Source organism: Eptatretus burgeri, chromosome 1 (genome assembly GCF_056783735.1).
Source record: "Eptatretus burgeri isolate ZD-2024b chromosome 1, Ebu_testis_v1, whole genome shotgun sequence".
In the NCBI taxonomy this organism is placed as follows: domain Eukaryota; kingdom Metazoa; phylum Chordata; class Myxini; order Myxiniformes; family Myxinidae; genus Eptatretus; species Eptatretus burgeri.
In genome coordinates, this window is record NC_140961.1 from 89,573,123 (window position 1) to 89,591,380 (window position 18,258).

Here is an 18,258-nt window from a genome sequence, read left to right on the forward strand (position 1 = left end):
GTGAATATAATATATTTTTATATATTTATATTATATATATATTTATATTTATTTTTATATTTTTATATATATATATATTTATATTTAGTTTATATTTAGTTTATAGTATATTTTATCTTTTATTTAGTTTATTTTATATTACATGATGTATATATATATATATATATATATATATATATATATATATATATATATATATATATATATATATATATATATATATATATATATATATATATATATATATATATATATATATATATATATATATATATATATATATATATATATATATATATATATATATATATATATATATATATATATATATATATATATATATATATATATATATATGTATATATATATATATATATATATATGTATATATATATATATATATATATATATATATATATATATATATATATATATATATATATATATATATATATATATATATATATATATATATATATATATATATATATATATATATATATATATATATATATATATATATATATATATATATATATATATATAAATATATATATATATATATATATATATATATATATTTATATATATTTATATATTTATATATATATATATATATATATATATATATATATGTATATATGTATATATGTATATATGTATATATATATGTATATATGTATATATGTATATATATATATATATATATATATATACATCATGTAATATAAAATAAACTAAATAAAAGATGACCAAGATATATGACGAGTTTACAAGGTGAAAAATATAAAAATTTAAACAAAATATGGTACAGTTTGACAACGTATTATCTCATAGCAGGTGAAGTATCAATGCAATTGGATGATATGAGCTTTGTCCACATTTGTTTAAAAGTATCAAAATTAATTTTTAATTTTTGCTTTTATTGAATTTTATTCAGGATATTACGTTAATTGCAGCTTCAACCATTGAAAAAAAATCAATGCAATTTGCCCATTCGAACTTTGTTTTTTTTATAATTATCATTTTTTTGTTGTCTTGATGAAGTGACGAGTTAGCCACTGATGAAAGCTTAACAGTCATTCTCAAACGATTAGAATGTGTGTGCTGGCCAGCTGGTGTGCATAGAATTCTGGCACTGATAATTCACTTGGCAGATGTCTCTAACTACGCACTCTTTGTGTATTCAGACTCAACAGGATCTAATTTTGTTCGATCTAAAACGAGTTGAAGTGCTGACTGAACAGAATCTAATTTTGTACAATATAAAACTGGTTGAATTACTGCAAAGTGACAGTGTTGAGAACGAAGGAGACAAAATTGAATTGTCTTCCAATCCACATTGCTCAGTTTTGGAGGTGTGGAACAGTGCAGTTTTTATGAGATATCAAGATCTCAACAGTGATTACTATTTTTTTTTTTTTGTTAAACACACAGTGAGTTTTAATCCTTCAATGCCTGTATATTTAGGCTTGATGTCATTCGCCAAGGATGGTTTTCACAAAATGTCACTCATCTATGCATTGCCGAGCTGTGATGAAATATTCTAATATTGGGAATATAATTCCATAACAAATTTCACATGTCCCTTCAAAAATATAAAAATAGCCAAAAAAAAGAAAATTGTGTGTGTGTGTGTGTGTGTGTGTGTGTGTGTGTGTGTGTGTGTGTGTGTGTGTGTGTGTGTGTGTGTGTGTGTGTGTGTGTGTCTGTGTGTGCGTGTGTGTGTGTGTGTGTGTGTGTGTGTGTGTGTCTGTGTGTGTGTGTGTGTGTGTGTGTGTGTGTGTGTGTGTGTGTGTGTGTGTGTGTGTGTGTGTGTGTGTGTGTGTGTGTGTGTGTGTGCGCGCGCGCGCATTTGCTATATCCACATGCGGGTGTCAAAAGATGGAATGGAGTCTTCCCAGTTTTCTCGAGGTATCCACCTCCATTTCGATAAGAGATCATAATTCACAGACGAAGCTGTGAGGTTTCTTTGTTCTCATTGTTTTTTCCAAGGGTTCTTTTCAGGATCATCACTGAACCCCAGACACCCTCCGACTGTAGTTTGTTTGTCGTAATATCCCAAGGGATGTTTTTTAAGATTTCTGTAACGTTGTACTTTATCATTCAGGTCAGGTCAGGTATGGGAGCATGTGCCAGAACAGCGCGTCACTGCGTCCACTTTCCGCCGGTACTCCAGGGGCCTCCGTCTGGCCATCCCCCAGGCAGATGCCAGACCCATCCCCATCTCCTTGAGATGATGGTCAACCTGCTGCAACCATGAGGCATGTGGTTGGCCCACTGGCCTCCTCCACTCATGAGACTCCCTCGCTGAGAGAATCTGGTGAGCAGGATCAGCGTCAGGAAAACGAGCCACATGTCCATACAGCCGCAACTGACGCTCACGGACTATGCAGGTAACAAATCTCATCCGAGTCTCTCTCAGCAACCGCTCGTTGGACACAAAATCCGACCAGCGATAGCCAAGGATTCTCCGAAGAGACCTGGTACCAAAGCAATTAAGTCTCCGTCTCAGATCCTTGGTCAGAGTCCAAGTCTCGCACCCATAGAGCAAGACTGGAAGTACCAAGGACCTGAAGATTCGGACTTTCGTCCTCCCGCACAGGTACCGGCAGCGCCACACCCCATGATCCAGTGAATTCATGACTCCCCAGGCCCGACCCAGACGTCTATTGACCTCTGACTCGCAGCCAGCAGAGACATGAATATCACTGCCAAGGTAAGTGAATCTCTCCACGACCTCAACATCCTCACCACAAACAGACACAGACAGGACAGCAGCATCCAAGATGTCACCGAAAGCCTGGATCTTAGTTTTGACCCAAGAAACCCGTAATCCCAACGGCTCTGACTCCTCATTCAGCACCTCGAGGGCCCCCAAGAGGATGTCTAAAGTCTCCGCAAAGATGACTGCATCATCTGCTAAATCAAGGTCCGAGATCTTGACATTCCCAAACGATGCACCGCAACTTGATCTCTCCGACATCCTCCCTAAAATCCAGTCCATACAAGTGCTGAAAAGTGTGGGGGCAAGTACACATCCCTGACGAACTCCAGTAACAACTGGAAATAAGTCAGAGATGGTACCACCACACTTCACAGCACTCTCAGTACCAGAGTAGAGTTCAGACATCACATCGATCAGTTTTGGTGGCACCCCACGAAGACCAAGAATCCTCCAGAGGACATCTCGATTCACTGAATCGAACGCTTTACAGAGATCAACATAGGCTGAAAGCAGCCCCTGCCGAAACTCTCGTCTGCGTTCGGTGAGGACACGAAGTGCAAGGATACGGTCAATCGTTGACCTCTTTGGTGTAAAGCCTGACTGCTCTGGACGCTGGTGCTCAAGAAGATGGTGGCGAACCCTATCGAGAATTATCCGAGCAAAGACCTTGCCCGGCACTGAGAGCAGCGTCACCCCTCGGTAGTTGTTGCAGTCTTGGCCATCACCCTTCCCTTTCCAGAGAGGGACAACAAGGTCCCTCTTCCAGTCAGTTGCGATGATGCCTGTGTTCCAGGCAGAACACAAAACTGCATGCAACGACACGAGTGCAGCATTTCCACCAGCCTTGAGAAGTTCGGCATGGATGCCACAGATCCCTGGAGCTTTGCCCCGTTTCAACTGGTTCACCGCAGCCCGTGTTTCCACAAGCGAAGGTGGACCTCAGTTGATTCGAGCGTCAGCAACAGGGATTGTAACACCCTTGACGTCCAACTCGACAGCTGGGGGATCAGCCTGGTACAACCGCTCAAAGTAACCGGCCCAGCGGGCCTTCACTTCAGACTCCTTTGTCAAGAGCCTACCACTCTCCGCTCGAACTGCAGTGCTCTGAGGGATGGGCTTGGATGAACGTAATGCGCGAATTCCCCTGTAAGCAGGACGAGAATCACCTGTCCACAGGTGATGCTCTACCACCTCAGATTCCTCGCACATAGGCCTCCTTGTCCACCCTCAGTGCACGTACAGTTTTACGCCTCAGCTCCCTGAACAGCTCAGCTCTGCCATTCAGCCTGGCCCTGCGACTCGGGTCAATGGTATCCAGTGTCCCTTGAGAGACAAAATTCTTCTTTGCCCTGCGGTGAGCTCCAAGGCATCCACCGGCAACATCAAGGATGGTGGTCTTGAAGGCGCTCCACAACTCTTCAGGACCCCCCAAAGCACCCAGACCCCCCAAGTGTCCACTCAGCCTGTTCGCAAACTCCTCAGCTACTCTCTCATCCCTGAGCTTGGCAACATCCAGCCTAGGCTGGGATGGTACCATTCTCCAGGATTTAAGGTGCAGCTTTAGAGTTGCTACAACAAGCCTCTGGTCAGTATTGAGGAACTGAGCACTCCGGTAGACCCTGCAGTTCTGGATAATCCTCCAACGACCGTCAATGAAGACATGGTCAATCTTCTTTGCCACACCGCCAGCGTTGGAATACCAAGTCCAGCGATGAGCTTGTGGGCGCTGAAACCATGAACCAGCCACCCTAAGTCCATGACTTCTTGCAAAGTCAAGGAACTTAGTGCTATTCTGGTTCATAGTTCCTGACCCATGGGGACCAACACACACCTCATAACCATCCCTATCAGTTCCAGTCGATGCATTGAAATCCCCCAAGACTAGAAGTGTATCTCGTCTGGGGCACTGATCAACCACAGACTTAAGTGTGGCGTAGAATGCATCCTTCACGGTGAGATCACTCGCCTCATTCGGAGCATAAACAGAGACCAGGGAAATGACACCTAAGGAGTGACGAATCCTTAGTCCCATAATACGCTCGTTGACCGGTGTTACCTCAATTATCATTGGGGTCAGCTTATTGGACACAGCTACAGCAACTCCTTGGGTATGGTAACCATCAGAGCGACCAGACCAATAGTAGGTGTAACCACCCACCATTATCTCGCTGCAATCCCGTCTCCGAACCTCAGAGAGAGCTGCAATCCCGATGTCCAAACACTTGAGCTCAGATGATAACAGAGACAGGTGATCATCCTCTCTTAGGGATAGGACATTCCAGGCACCCACCCGAAGGGACCGCCTCAGGTTAACCCAAGGAGACCGCCGTCTGGTGGACGACACCTCAGCACCACTCCGACACACTCTCCCGCAATCTGACCCAGGGATGTTACCCCGTGGTTTCCCTCCTATCATCAAAGATTGGGGGTCCCAAAGACTTTGCCCCAATCCCGTCATCCGGTGAGCTGCCCTGCGAAGGGAAGCTGCACAGGAGGTACTCCCACGGAGTGGGTTTTCAGATTTTTTTGCGTTTTTGCGTTTTGCGGAATGAAGGGTTTTACGGTGGCCGGAGTGCAAATCCTGCCACCAACCCCCTAATAAGAAGTAACCCAACTGCAGTAGGACGTCCGCAGACACAGTTGGGCACTAGATATGGATGGCCGTTGGCTCACAAGGAGCTCCTCCGTCCGTTGACAGGTTTTGCTTTTAATCCTGCTGGGTGTCCATATCCAAACACCCTCCTCACCAGAAAACCTGGTGGGGGAGACGGTTTAGTCGCCGCCAACCCCACCATGGAACAGGTTAGTACAGGTTTACATAGTACCTGTAGCAGGTCACAGATCGAACCTGACCTGACATGAATCATTCCCATTGCTCCAATTGTCATTCATTCCCATTGCTCCAATTGTCACTGGTATAATTTTGGTTCTCTTCAGCTTCCAGGATCTTTTCACTTCATTTTGAGGTTCTTGTTATTTGGTCATTTTATTCATTTCTGCGTTGCTTAGGCCAAAATAGCATTTTACTGACGCCTTATTTAGCTATGCCGTCTTTTTCTTTTTTGTACCTCAACACAATAACTGCTCGCATTGTTTTGCTTTCGATGTTCTATGCTCGATGGGATCATTATAATGATCACAGAGGCACAACAAAATTTTCTGCTTGAGCATTATTCCTTGTTTTCAGTGATTACTTTTGGTTCATGTTTCCATGAGTTTTCTAAAACGAATATTGAAATTTTTTAAGATGTGCCAGTGGATTATTTAGCCCCTGGTGTACTTAGTCTGAAACGGGGGCTTATTAATTTGGTCTCGATTTTTGTGTCTGTGCGTGCATCCACAACCATATCTTGGACATGTATGGACTGAATTTATTCTCACTTGGCAGAAAGACGACAGATGACGGTACACATATGCACATCTTTTTTCTTTGAGATCAGATCCAAGATGGCCGACTGGTGACTATTTTGTTGTTTAAATGTGTCCCCAACCATTTCTCCGACATGCATGGTCCGATTTTGTTCAAACCTGGCACAAGCACAGTGCATGTTGGCATACACGTGCCTCTCACTTTATTTTGCAATCTGTTCAAAGATGGCCGACTGGGAGACTTGTGGCTATTTTAGTTGAGCATAAATATGAGCGAAACCCTTAACTCCGAACAGAAAAATTACGAAAGCAATGGGGGCTATGACTTTCTTTTTACTTGTTCTACATATTTTCCTGTCACTCTGTGAAGAAAGCTGTTGTGAGGTTCGAGCTTTTTTACATCCCGAATGGAAGTGTCTTGTGCTTTCTGTTTCAACATTGCAAAACCTACACCTGTCCCATTTCCTCAGTCCAGCCATTTTCTTGAAGTAATTCGTGCAGTGTCCTTGGTCTTGGGCATTATTACGATTCATTGTCCATCCCAGTTGAGCTGACCACTTCTTAGACATTCCAATGAGCCTTTTTTTGGTCTCGGCCTAATGTCTCCAATATATATATATATATATATATATATATATATATATATATATATATATATATATATATATATATATATATATATATATATATATATATATCTTCCTGCTTTTTTATCGTTCTCCCAGTTGTCTGTGTATATCTGTTGATATTTCACTTTATATTTTCATTTTGTCCTTTTTTTGCAGTGACTGGGACTGTTGTTGCTGTTTCAGTTTCATGTGCAACATTTTCTGCTTGCACTTGTCTTTGGAAATTTTTTGCTAGATGGATTAGGTATATAATACCTTTTCTGTCTTGATGTTTTCATGTTTGCAAACAAATTGGATTCGGTAGTCAGTTCAACTTTTCACTTCGCCAACACATCCAATCCCACAGTTTTCATTCTGTGCACTTAGTTGAGCTCCATTAGGTCATTGCCTCCTTCCCATCTCAGCATGTACATCATTGGGATTAATTGATTTTTGTAGAACATTTTGTGGATAGTGACAAATTTCCTTGTTTTGATATTGAGTTTGTTGATTTCTGATTGTGACCATTTTATTATTTTGCACCTATACTGGAACATTGCTAGTCCTGGTTTGATGATTGGCTTTGATTTTGTTTCTTGGGGAGAGGTAGGTTTTCAGGATCAGCATTGGTTTACGCAGATATTATTTGGCATTTGTTTTGCTCATTGGTTTGTGACATATTCGGTGGCCCTCTTCGACTCTGAGGTATTTGTATGATGCTTTGTTCTCTAGTTCCTGTGTTGTTGTACTTCGATTGATTTTTATGTTGTCCCTTTTTGTTTGTCTACCTTGTACAAATGTGCACTTGACACATTTGTCAAGGCCAAATTCCATTTGAATATCATCGGAGTACTGTTTCATTAATTTCAGTTGTTCTGTCAATATTTCGTCGTTTTGTGCAAAGAGTTTTAAATTATCCCTGTGCAGTAATCACCTTTCTTGTGTCTTCGGGTGCTCTCTTATTGATTGTTAAGGTGTATCTATGTCATTGCTCATTAATGTGGTTGCTCAGTGGGTCCACTGTCAGGCAAAACAAGAGGGGTGAAAGGCTGTCACAATGGTACATCCCACGTCATAACTTCACTGCTGTATTTTTCAAATCTTTCCTTCCGAGTGCTGTAATAGCAATGTGGTATTCCAAAGTTTCATTGCTTTCTCAATAAGTTTGATTACTTGTGGATTGACCTTGTATCGTTGCATGCATTTTATTATCCATGAATGTGGAACACTGTCAAAAGCTTTTTGTCGTCTTTCTATGTTGTGGACAATTTGTTTTTCTGGTTTTACAGTTTGAGTATCGCGTTGATTGGTAGTAAGCAGAGTTGGGAACTCAATTCGGCGACTTGGACTCGAGTTGCACTCGAGTCGCAAAATTTTACAACTTACGACTTGACTCGGACTTCATGACACTGACTTGAGACTCGGACTTGGGAATTGGTGTCTTGGGACTTCCGATTTGCTTGCAAATTACCTGTGACTTGAGTTGTAAAAGCTTGTTCACAATGTTTGGAAATTAATCATGGAATTAACATTGAATGAAAACGGGGTGTAAAATAAATGGTAAATTATTTTCAGTCTACGGTGTGCGTGGTTTGGTTAATCACGATGTAGAGGCGACCGTGTACGTGTGTACTGTACATGTGCAGCTCCCCAGTGCTGACGGCTTCCGTTCCAGATTGCATACTATCCTCCACTCAGGTTAAAGGGAGTGTCCACCCTCCATATAGCACAGAGCACAGCAGGTCCACGTGGCAAGTGCTAGTGTTACCAACTTAGGAAGCACAACTTTATTCAAACCACGTCGTTGACATTTGTGTCGAATGGGATAGACTCAGCGTCATGCACGTCCTGACCAGATAAAATGATTTTGGGTTGATGTAAATGTCATGTGACTTGGATTATTTGAACTTCGTCAATAATTAATTGCAATTTTTTTCATGACAACAATTGAAGTTAATTAGTTATACGTTACACTTTATTCCAGTGTCCCACCCCCTTCCTATTTCCTCAGCGTCCCACCCCCTTTGTGGTTATATGTTTCATTTTAACATACATAATAACTATACAACTAAATTATTAAAATCTCCTTTCTCATTCCACATTGAATGCTTTGATTCTACGTGTAAACAATTTAAACACAAACTGAAGTTACTGACTTGAATCATGTTCATAATGATCAAGTAGGTACACGACATATGAGGAGTAAATTTAACGTAAATGTATTTTTGCTGTGAACAAAGCAAAAAATGTCTACTGTATTGAGCTGACAAATAAAAACTTGAGAAAAACAACTTTTCAGAACATGCAATGGCCAGCAAAAATATCCAATCCTCTCCACCCGCTCCCCCCACCCCCTCTCTCTCCAAAGATTTCACACTTTGATGCCATCTGAACTTATTTCCCTCGCCAAAGAGGAGGGTTTTGCGTTTGGGTCCATCTGTTTGTTTACTTGGCGAAAAATTTTTTTTCCAAGTATATTGGTCTGTAGCGTTTGTCCGTCCGTCTGTCTGTCTGTTTGTTTGTTTGTCACACGATTTTTGGCCAGTTTTCAAGCAATCGTTCTGAAATTCTTTGTGTTTGTGGTTGAGCGGCTAAGGACAGAAATGCTTAATTTTGGTGAAGATCCGAATCCGGATCTGAGAATTTTTTAGTGATTCTTCACCAGTGAGAGATGGGGCCAAAAGCTGCATAGCATGAGAGGTGATGAGAACAAGCCAATTCGATTTTGGTTAGGGTCTGGATTCATTTCTGACCTCTCAGTAGGATTCAAATTGTAAACTGTTCAGCCTGGCGAAGGTATGTGCTCCACCGAGTGCTGTTCCATTTCGCCAAACGTCACTCTATGAGTGATTTTTCATTTGCTGTCTGTCTGTCCGTTTGTTTGTCTGCACACAACGTTTGCGTGTTTCTCTGCAACCACTGGTAGGATTGAGACAACATTTTCACCATTGGTGCGACTACTCTTGTAGAATGTTTTATTGACAAATTTGACATCATAGGTCATGTGGTGTTGCAGCCATGTTGGAAAAATGGAAAAACTTTGGACCTCTGTATCTCTGAAACCGCACCAGGGAAAAAAGTTTTAACTTGGCGCATGGCAATGACTCATGGGGAATGAGTGTGATTTATTTTTACGACTTCATGGGTGCCTTCGCTATGACGTCATAATTACATCTGTAGAATGCTACATTTGATCAGGATGAAAAATGTTGAGGGGCATCTCGGGATAAAATGGTTCACAGAAAAAAAAAATTGATGACGTCATTGGTCACATGATTCAGAAGCCTTATTGTTTTTAAAAAACACCTTTAAAAAAATTTCTTCTCAGAAATGGCTGAACAGATCGAGGCGAAACTTTACACAAATGACCACCTATCCATAAGGAACAAAAGCTTCACACATATGACATCATAGGTCACATGATTTGGCAGCCATATTGGATTTAACCGAAAACATAAAATCTTCAGAATAGCTGGACAGATCGATGGGAAACTTCACGTAAATGTTCCCCCAGGCATGCATGTACAAGGTTGGCGAGGACGAAGAGATGTCACATGGTTTTGAAGCCATATTGGACATAAGAAAAACATGAAATAATGTTTTCTCTGGAACCGCTTAATGAATTGACATGAAACTTTAAAATTTTGATCTTGTCGTGATGGGAATACATGTTTTAAATTTCAACTTGATTGTACACATGGTCTGGTAGCCAGACCTATTGAATTTTTTTATGTAGGTTTTTTTTTTTTACTCCTGGCTCATTAGGCTGTGCCTGGATGGGTTTGAGGGTGGAGAAGTATCAGCTGAATGTGAATCCTATCCAGGTTCCTCATGTTGACATCTTCTTTTCTTTTTGTTTTTTGGGTGCCTTCTGATTATTCCAATGCAGGACTGTACCTAATTGGTTTTCCTTTTGATTTGAATTGAATTTATTTTAATCCCATTCTGAATTCAATTGAATAATCACAAAAAAAGTCATTGGTTCAGGGTCAAGTGTCCGATCAAAGTTGGGTTGCATCAAAGCGGGACGTCTTGGTACCCGGTCATCACTGCCAGCAGTTATAAAGTGGCAGTTCGAGTTATGTCTCTTATTAATCATGTAACACCCCAGTAGACAAACACCACACAAAATACTCCATACAAAAGAAGTCCTGGTGAAGGTCTGCAATCTTTGATTGCTCTTTTTCTTGTTTTTTTTCTTCTTCTTTTCTTCATCAAATACCACTGGGGGCATTTTGCTTGGATGTTGTTTTTTTCCTCCAAGTTTTGGATCCTATTCCCCTCCTTGTGGTGTTCTCTTAGGTCCTCATAGATTATTTTGCAGAAATTTTCAAGTTTATCTGTGTCGGGGGGACTTGATATATTTTGCTTTTCTTTCCTGACTATGCAAACGTAGTTGCAGCTGAATTTGTGGTTTCATATTTTTGGGTTCTTTGCAAACATGTTTTTTTGTTGTCTCACATTGTTTACTTTGTCATCATTTTTATTTTCTCGTATACAATTGCATTCCGATTCTAAAAAAATGAAAGAAACAATGTATTGTGTATGTAATGTTATCCATTCTATCTTAAGCACAACTTATAATTTACATCTGGATAACATCATTCTGTACATAAGTACAGATGGGGAAAAGGGTGACTTGGCAAGGTGGGCTCTTCCTACTGCTCTTCACAGAGTTTATCGTCTTTAAAATCCCCCCCCCACTGCCTGGGGATGACTCTCTCCCCATCAGCCTTAATTGCAGTGTTCTGGCCTGAAGGGCCCTTAATTACTCACGAAAGGCCCACATGGCCGCTCAACGCACAGTGAGTTTTCGCGACCCATACGGCTTGCTTTGTTTGAATCAAAAGGCCCACTGGCTACAATGCATCATTGGGCTCACGTGGTCCCCGTTGAACAAAATTGAGTCATCTCGGGCCTCACTGGCCTCTTTCAAGCAAGTGGCCCATCGGCCTGAAAAACACCTTGGCCTTCAATGACCCAAACACAGCAGGTGAATGGCATGGCAAACATTGCAGCGTGGCAGACATAGTGGGCATGGTAACAGGCAAGGCAGATGTCAAGGTATACAAGGCACTGAACGACTGGGCTGGCAGGTGTTGCAGGCCGGGCTCATTGCAGCACTCGTTCTCATCATGGGAGCAGGAACACGTGATAGCAGCAGATCAGATAGCCAGCTTCGGCCCAAACCTAACCTGATTTATCCACCCCACTAATCCCTCAAAACTAACTCTACTCCTGGCCTGGTAATCCCTCTGCTCCAAGTTGACCCTTATCCCTTTAATTCAACTTTCCTAAATATTCTCCTGTGAATCCATTCTAAACTAATCTGCCCCTTCTGGGCCCACTAACACCACTCATCCCTGAGGAAAATCAAGGCATACATGGTGATAAATATGATGAGATGCTGTGGTCTCACAAGACTCACAGGCGGAATGGCCCAATTGCGGGTGTGCCTGCTCCTACACTAAAATTTGGGATACAATGGGTCCTTGCAAAATACAATTATCCTGCTCTGTTACTCCAGCAGCTACAGACATTAAAAATGGTACAATGTAGGGGCATCCTTACTCTGTCATCCTTCCGAGGTCAACAAAATGAGTGCCAGCATGCTGGTATACTGTGTCAGAGTGGCGACTCATCCAGGATTGTGCCCAATACCCAAGGAGCCTGTTTAGGCAGCACCAACGCTCTGTATAGAGTATGGTCTCAATATCCTCCTCCTCTTCCTTACTCTTTCCTAAAATTCTCAAAAACGCATTTCTCTTTTGTCATTAAACCCCCCTCTACAGTGGTTCTTCACGACAAATTTACCCGCCGTCCCATGCGTTGGTGCTCTAACAGTCTGGGATCGGCCCTCAAATTTTCTTTCTGTGCCTCCGCATAATATCGCGGCTGGGCAGTGTGCTTTTCCTGGCAGATTTTCCCTGCTTTTTCAACACTCATCATCTGTGCCTCCAATTATGGTGCCCTCTGGCATTTGGTGCCCAAACCAATCTCCTGGGGTGTTCGGCCCACCTTTACTGACCCTCCCCCTCTGGGCTTCTGTCCGGCTCAGGTTCTGTGCACCAGCGCAATAATGTCCTCTGCTCTAAGCCTTCTCACTAAAATCCACACCCCCAGCCCATCAATGAACGTTTCCACCTTTGCTCGCAAATGAAAAAAACAGTCACCCAGCATCAACCACAGAAAAGCATCCTGTACCAAATTATCTGTACCCCATCTCATCTAATGCCAATAGAAGCGAGGGTTCATCTCCACCGGGGGGTGTACTCTGCTCCTCTTCACACATGACCACCCTCCTTGTACCATGCACTCAGTCTTCATCTCAAAAAACTTTTTGCCACTCACTTCATTCAGACCTCATCATTACACAACACATCTCATGAGACATTCCTCCATCCATCCCTCCATCGTCAGGATGATGAGGAAGACCTTAATATATGTCTGCCAATTCAAAAGTAATTTCAAGCCCACAAATCGTCAATTTTAAATGGCACTAATCCTTCTAATCATATAATCGTCTCCCGTCAAACTGACTGCTCAGTCTTCTTTGTTGCTCTGCTCATGCATGTACCCTCTGGGCCATGTGGTAACCCCCACCGATCCAGGCTCCAACCTTCATGCAGTGAGGGCACTGCATTGAGGTTCTATACATACATGCATGCCATGATAACAATTCACAAAGAGAAGTAGTTGCCATCGGTATGGACCAGAATGCCAAGAAAGCTTTTGTTACTTCAAACCTGGTTTGGACACAGATATGGCTAACTCACCGTCATCGTAGGGTATGCCCCCACCAATGCGACACAGTCAGAGGAACAATAATGTTTTCACAACTCTACACTCATGACCCAAGAACAGCCCACAATGGAATTTAAACTCCATTCTTGGTGACTTTGACACCGATGTCGGTGCATGCAGGAGTGGCTTTGAACCCAGTGGGTCTGAAGAAGGAAATGACAATGGAGAATGACGAGTAGACCTGAGTCGTGCCTTTAAATTGTGAATCTGTAGATCCCAATTCCAAAGAAAGAGCATTCACTACTGTACTCTCCTTCATAAAGTTATGAAGGCAGAACAAGAAAGGAAATAGATCACATTCTTGTTAATACTCGATGAACAGCACAAGTCCAGCTTTCATGTACGCTGTACAGTAAAACTTAATGGCTCTCATGTCTCATTGATAGCTTCGCTGAAATCAGTTTTGTACATATTGAAAGCAATTGACTCACATTATTCTTATAACTCTTGCAAATATGTTTCTGGACTGTTTTCATGAATTTTCCAATGCACTGAAATGGCTTCAAACCTCAAATGTGAAGGACCAAACAGCAAACCTGTCAACCTATCGTCTTGCTCCTTACTTTTCATCTGTGCCAAAAGTGAAGTTTACAAAAGCAGATCATTATGCACTTCCTTTTAAAAGAAGTTTGAAAAGGTCTTTCAAGAAACACAGAATTGTTTTATTTTTTTGTAGTTTCGAGGCTCGTGGAGAAGCTGGAGTACAGAATGGATGAGGATGTAACAGAACAAATAGAATGATAGAATTTTCGGGGGGGGGGTGGGGGAAGGAATTGGGGCACATTAAATAGCAAGGTTAAGCGAGACAAAATAGAGGGAGACTTGGAGAAAAATGTATGTGTAGAAGAATGAAAGCAAGGGTTGGACACAGGGGGTGAACAAGCTGAATACATACGCAAACTCTCAATCGCAGAAGTAGAAGGAAAAAAAAAACTGGAACCCTGGAAAGCGATGGGCTTGAAGGAGGGTCAATGGGGGTAGAAAGGATCATGCTTGTGGATGGGGGATGACCTGAGATGGTGACGAACAGTTGTATTGAAGCTCTGGAGGAAAGGATGACATTGAATAGACTGAGGAAGTCATCTATGTTCCGGTGAACGGGATATTGTCAAGGCCAAACATGTATCGGTGCAGAATTTTTGGGACGTAAAACTGCAGAACATTTTCATTAAAAGTTACTTGTTGTTTTGGAAGACTTCAGTATTGGAAATTTTATTCAGTTGCAAATGTTGCATTTTGTGTACTTCATCAGTGTGGGGTTCAATCCCTATGGCCGTTCTGTGTCAGGTATTGACATGTTATCTTGTGGGTAAGGTAACCTGTACAGAGGAAACTTTCTCAGCCTTGTCAATAATATTCACACACAAGTCATATACTACCACCACCACCCCCAACCCCATGACGAGGTTTGTAACATCATGTTGAAAGTACAATTCCAAACTTTGTGAAGACCTTCACTTTTACATTACAATTATGCAGTTATTCAGTCGAAAAGTAATCATATTTATGAAATATTTTCTTCCACTTTGTGTAACTCAACCTTTCACAGAATAACACTAAATTTTTATTTACCAAAGGTGGCACACATTAAAGTACTGCATTACTTGATGAGTGCACCTGTATTTTGTGATGCTCCAAAAAAAGCTTTATTTTGACACTTGATGCAATAGAGATGATGTTTGTTTCTCTGTCTAACCGACAATTTTCTCTTAAACGACTCGACTAGGGACCATAAAATCCATTTCATTATAAAGATCTTTGTGAGAGGAGTTCCAGTTGTATATGCAATATATATATATATATATATATATATATATATATATATATATATATATATATATATATATATATATATATATATATATATTCCAATTACGAATGACCTTGTATGTTTTTGGTGTTTACCGCTATTTTTACGGTTACTTTACCGCTATTTTTACGGAATAACCGCGAGTTTGTGAATTGAACGTGTTTTATTTACGTTTAACATTGTTCTTGACAAACGACAACAGGAATGTTGTTAACAGGAAGAAAGAAGAAAAAGATTGAGAATTTCACATTCCGTCATTATTTACTTTTAACATTGTTCATAATGAACAGGAACAGGAACAGGAACAATGTCTGAACAATGAAGGCGTGCTTTGATTGTTCAGGTAGTTGTCTCTGTCTCGTTGTGGAATATCATTTGTGCTTAATTCAAATGACATATTCAATGTGAATGTGAAAAGGATGTGATGCACTTTTTTTTGAATTGAATTGTCAGTTGATGAAAATTTTCATGTTTCACGTACACAACCAACAAGAATGAAATGAAATGATGGGCAGAATGGCCTCATCCTGAGCCAAAGTTCCTTGTATAATTTTGTGTAATATTAAGAATGGGGAAAAAGAGGGAGGGAAGGACAGAGAGTTGGCATGGGATGTGCAGGGACTATGCCTCCTGTTGGTTTAATGGTTAGGGTGGTGGGCTTGGGATCCAAGAGTCCTGAGTTCAAATCCCACTTTTACCATTGAATTAATACCAGGTGGGTTTGACTCAGCCAGAATCAGAATTATATCCTTCTGAGGTTGGCAAAATGAGGTGAGAGCTGGTGACAAAGTTACAGTTCTCATACATGGTGTTTCCATTGGTCCCTACTAGTTATCAATACTGTATTACAATGGCTTTAAGAATATCTAATTGGATTAAGATTTCTGTTTCAGTGTTGTGGAAAGCTCAGTAAGTTCAGATGTTTCATGATTCAAGTGAGGTTTATTTCACTTTGAAATTAATCTTCTTGTGATGCTGCATACTGGTGCACACTGATATTTTGAGTGTAATAAAGCCAACATGAACCTGACTTTTTGATTTTTATTTGTCACCAATAGACATAAATGGCTACATAGAGACTTACAGAAACATATATCTCTCAAATGCACTTAAACAAAAAGCTTCCTTTAATTGTCATTCTCACCTTTCTCTTGTATTCCTCATAGAAGCAAAGGAAGCCAAAGACTGGTGCCAGCTGTCCCCCAGTACTCATGAGGCAAACACTGCTATCACCAACAGCATGTGAGTCGGTCCTTCCTGAGGATCAAAATTTCAACTTGCACGAACAGCCTGAACCCCCTGCTCTCCAGTCCGAACCTTTAACCCAAGAGTCCATTTCAGTTCCCGAGTCTCAGCTTGAACCTGAAGTTGACACAGAGCAAAACCCAGAGGAAAATGGCTCAACTCAGGCCGAAGAGCTACTGGATGAAGACACATCACCTGGTCAGCCCGCAGTGCAGGAACAGGACAAGACTGTAAGAAAACTGATTGAATATGAGGTAGGTATACTTTATTGTACCATGTGGATAAATCGACTGTATATGCTCATAGTAATACTGATGTTAATACTAATGATGGAATACCGATGAAATTCCCACCAATCAGGTGAAAATCACAATTTCTCTTCCATACGGCATTTAAAAAATTTAATTGGATCTTACAGACTTATCAAGCAAAACAAAACTTCCTCAGCCAAAAAATGACAAAAATAACAAGGGTGCCAGTCCTCAATGAGGACACAGCCCCCAGCAACACCTTTAAATGTTTGCATCTAAATAACTAAACAAATAAAAACCAATGTCACCCCCAGGGTGACCAGTATCTTGCCAAAATGTGAACATGAGCGACTGATTTATTCGATTAAAGTTACTCAAAAAATAAGGGTTTCGTCGACCTTGATGCTTGACCTTTTTGTGACCTTGACCTTTGACCTTTGACCTTGACCTTTATATTTTCGTACGGTTAATGGTATCTCTCCAGGACCGTTGTACATGAAATATCAAAAGATTTTGATGAGAACTAAAGAAATAAAATTTTCATGAAAAATCAGTTTTTTCGTCATGACGTCATCAAATGACGTCATAGCATCAAACTTTTGACAGATCTGGAAAGCACTTATCAAGCGCTTTCATATGAGGTATTACTCGATATGGTATCTGACATTTCAAAATTTGACCTTGGGGTCAAAAACTTTCGACCTCCAGCGCTAACCATGAAGGTCAAGGCCGATCACCACCAAAAATTAATCAGCTAACCGCCAGACCATGAACTATATTCCCATGAAGTTTGAAGACGATCTGATCAAAATTACTCAAAAAATAAGGGTTTCGTCGACTCCCCTGCTTTGCGACAAAGTGACCTTGACCTTTGACCTTGACCTTGAAATTTTTATGCGCTGAAAGGGACCTCTATAGGCCTCTGATATGCGAAGTTACAAAAATTTCCAATGATAACTGTGCTCTGCAGAGTGATCGATACGTGATTACAGACAAAAAAAAACCATACAAGCTGACTAACATATCTTGCAAAAACTTCGTTTTGGCAAGATAATAAATTAAGGATGTGAAAATGTAAAATGTATAAAAATGAATCAAGCTCTGTGAAGGTAGTGGTTATGCGAAAGTGTATACTGTACAAAACTCGTAATAGGAGACCACAATCGGTCTTGGCCATGTTGTGGATTGTTGGTAAATGCCCTCACTTTTTAGCTTATCTGGAATTGGAATTCCAGATTAGGTATTGTCATCGTGCTCCGCCTGTCCATCCGTCTGTCTCCTATTTCGACTTCTCTAGCCAAACCGCTGGGCCGATCCAGCTGAGATTTCGCAAGATTCCGCTCCTGACTGGTAATGGGGATTGCAAAGCTCATTCTAGTCACACGACTTTAAGGAGGTCAAAATGGCTGACTTAGTAAATTCCTTCAAACATCTTCTTCTCCA

General features: G+C 40.8%; 1 protein-coding gene across 11 annotated transcripts in view; it reads left to right on the plus strand.

Moving 5' to 3' along the window:
• LOC147034931 (DNA (cytosine-5)-methyltransferase 3A-like) overlaps positions 1-18,258 on the plus strand; it is a 516,888-nt gene that overhangs the window by 181,164 nt on the left and 317,466 nt on the right. For 10 of the 11 annotated variants that reach the window (XM_085891359.1, XM_085891335.1, XM_085891350.1 and 7 more), the window contains one exon: positions 16,486-16,818. In XM_085891359.1, the coding sequence (XP_085747485.1) occupies positions 16,486-16,818 (333 nt within the window). The remainder of the gene's footprint in view (positions 1-16,485; positions 16,819-18,258) is intronic. The other variant, XM_085891342.1, reaches the window with a different exon arrangement.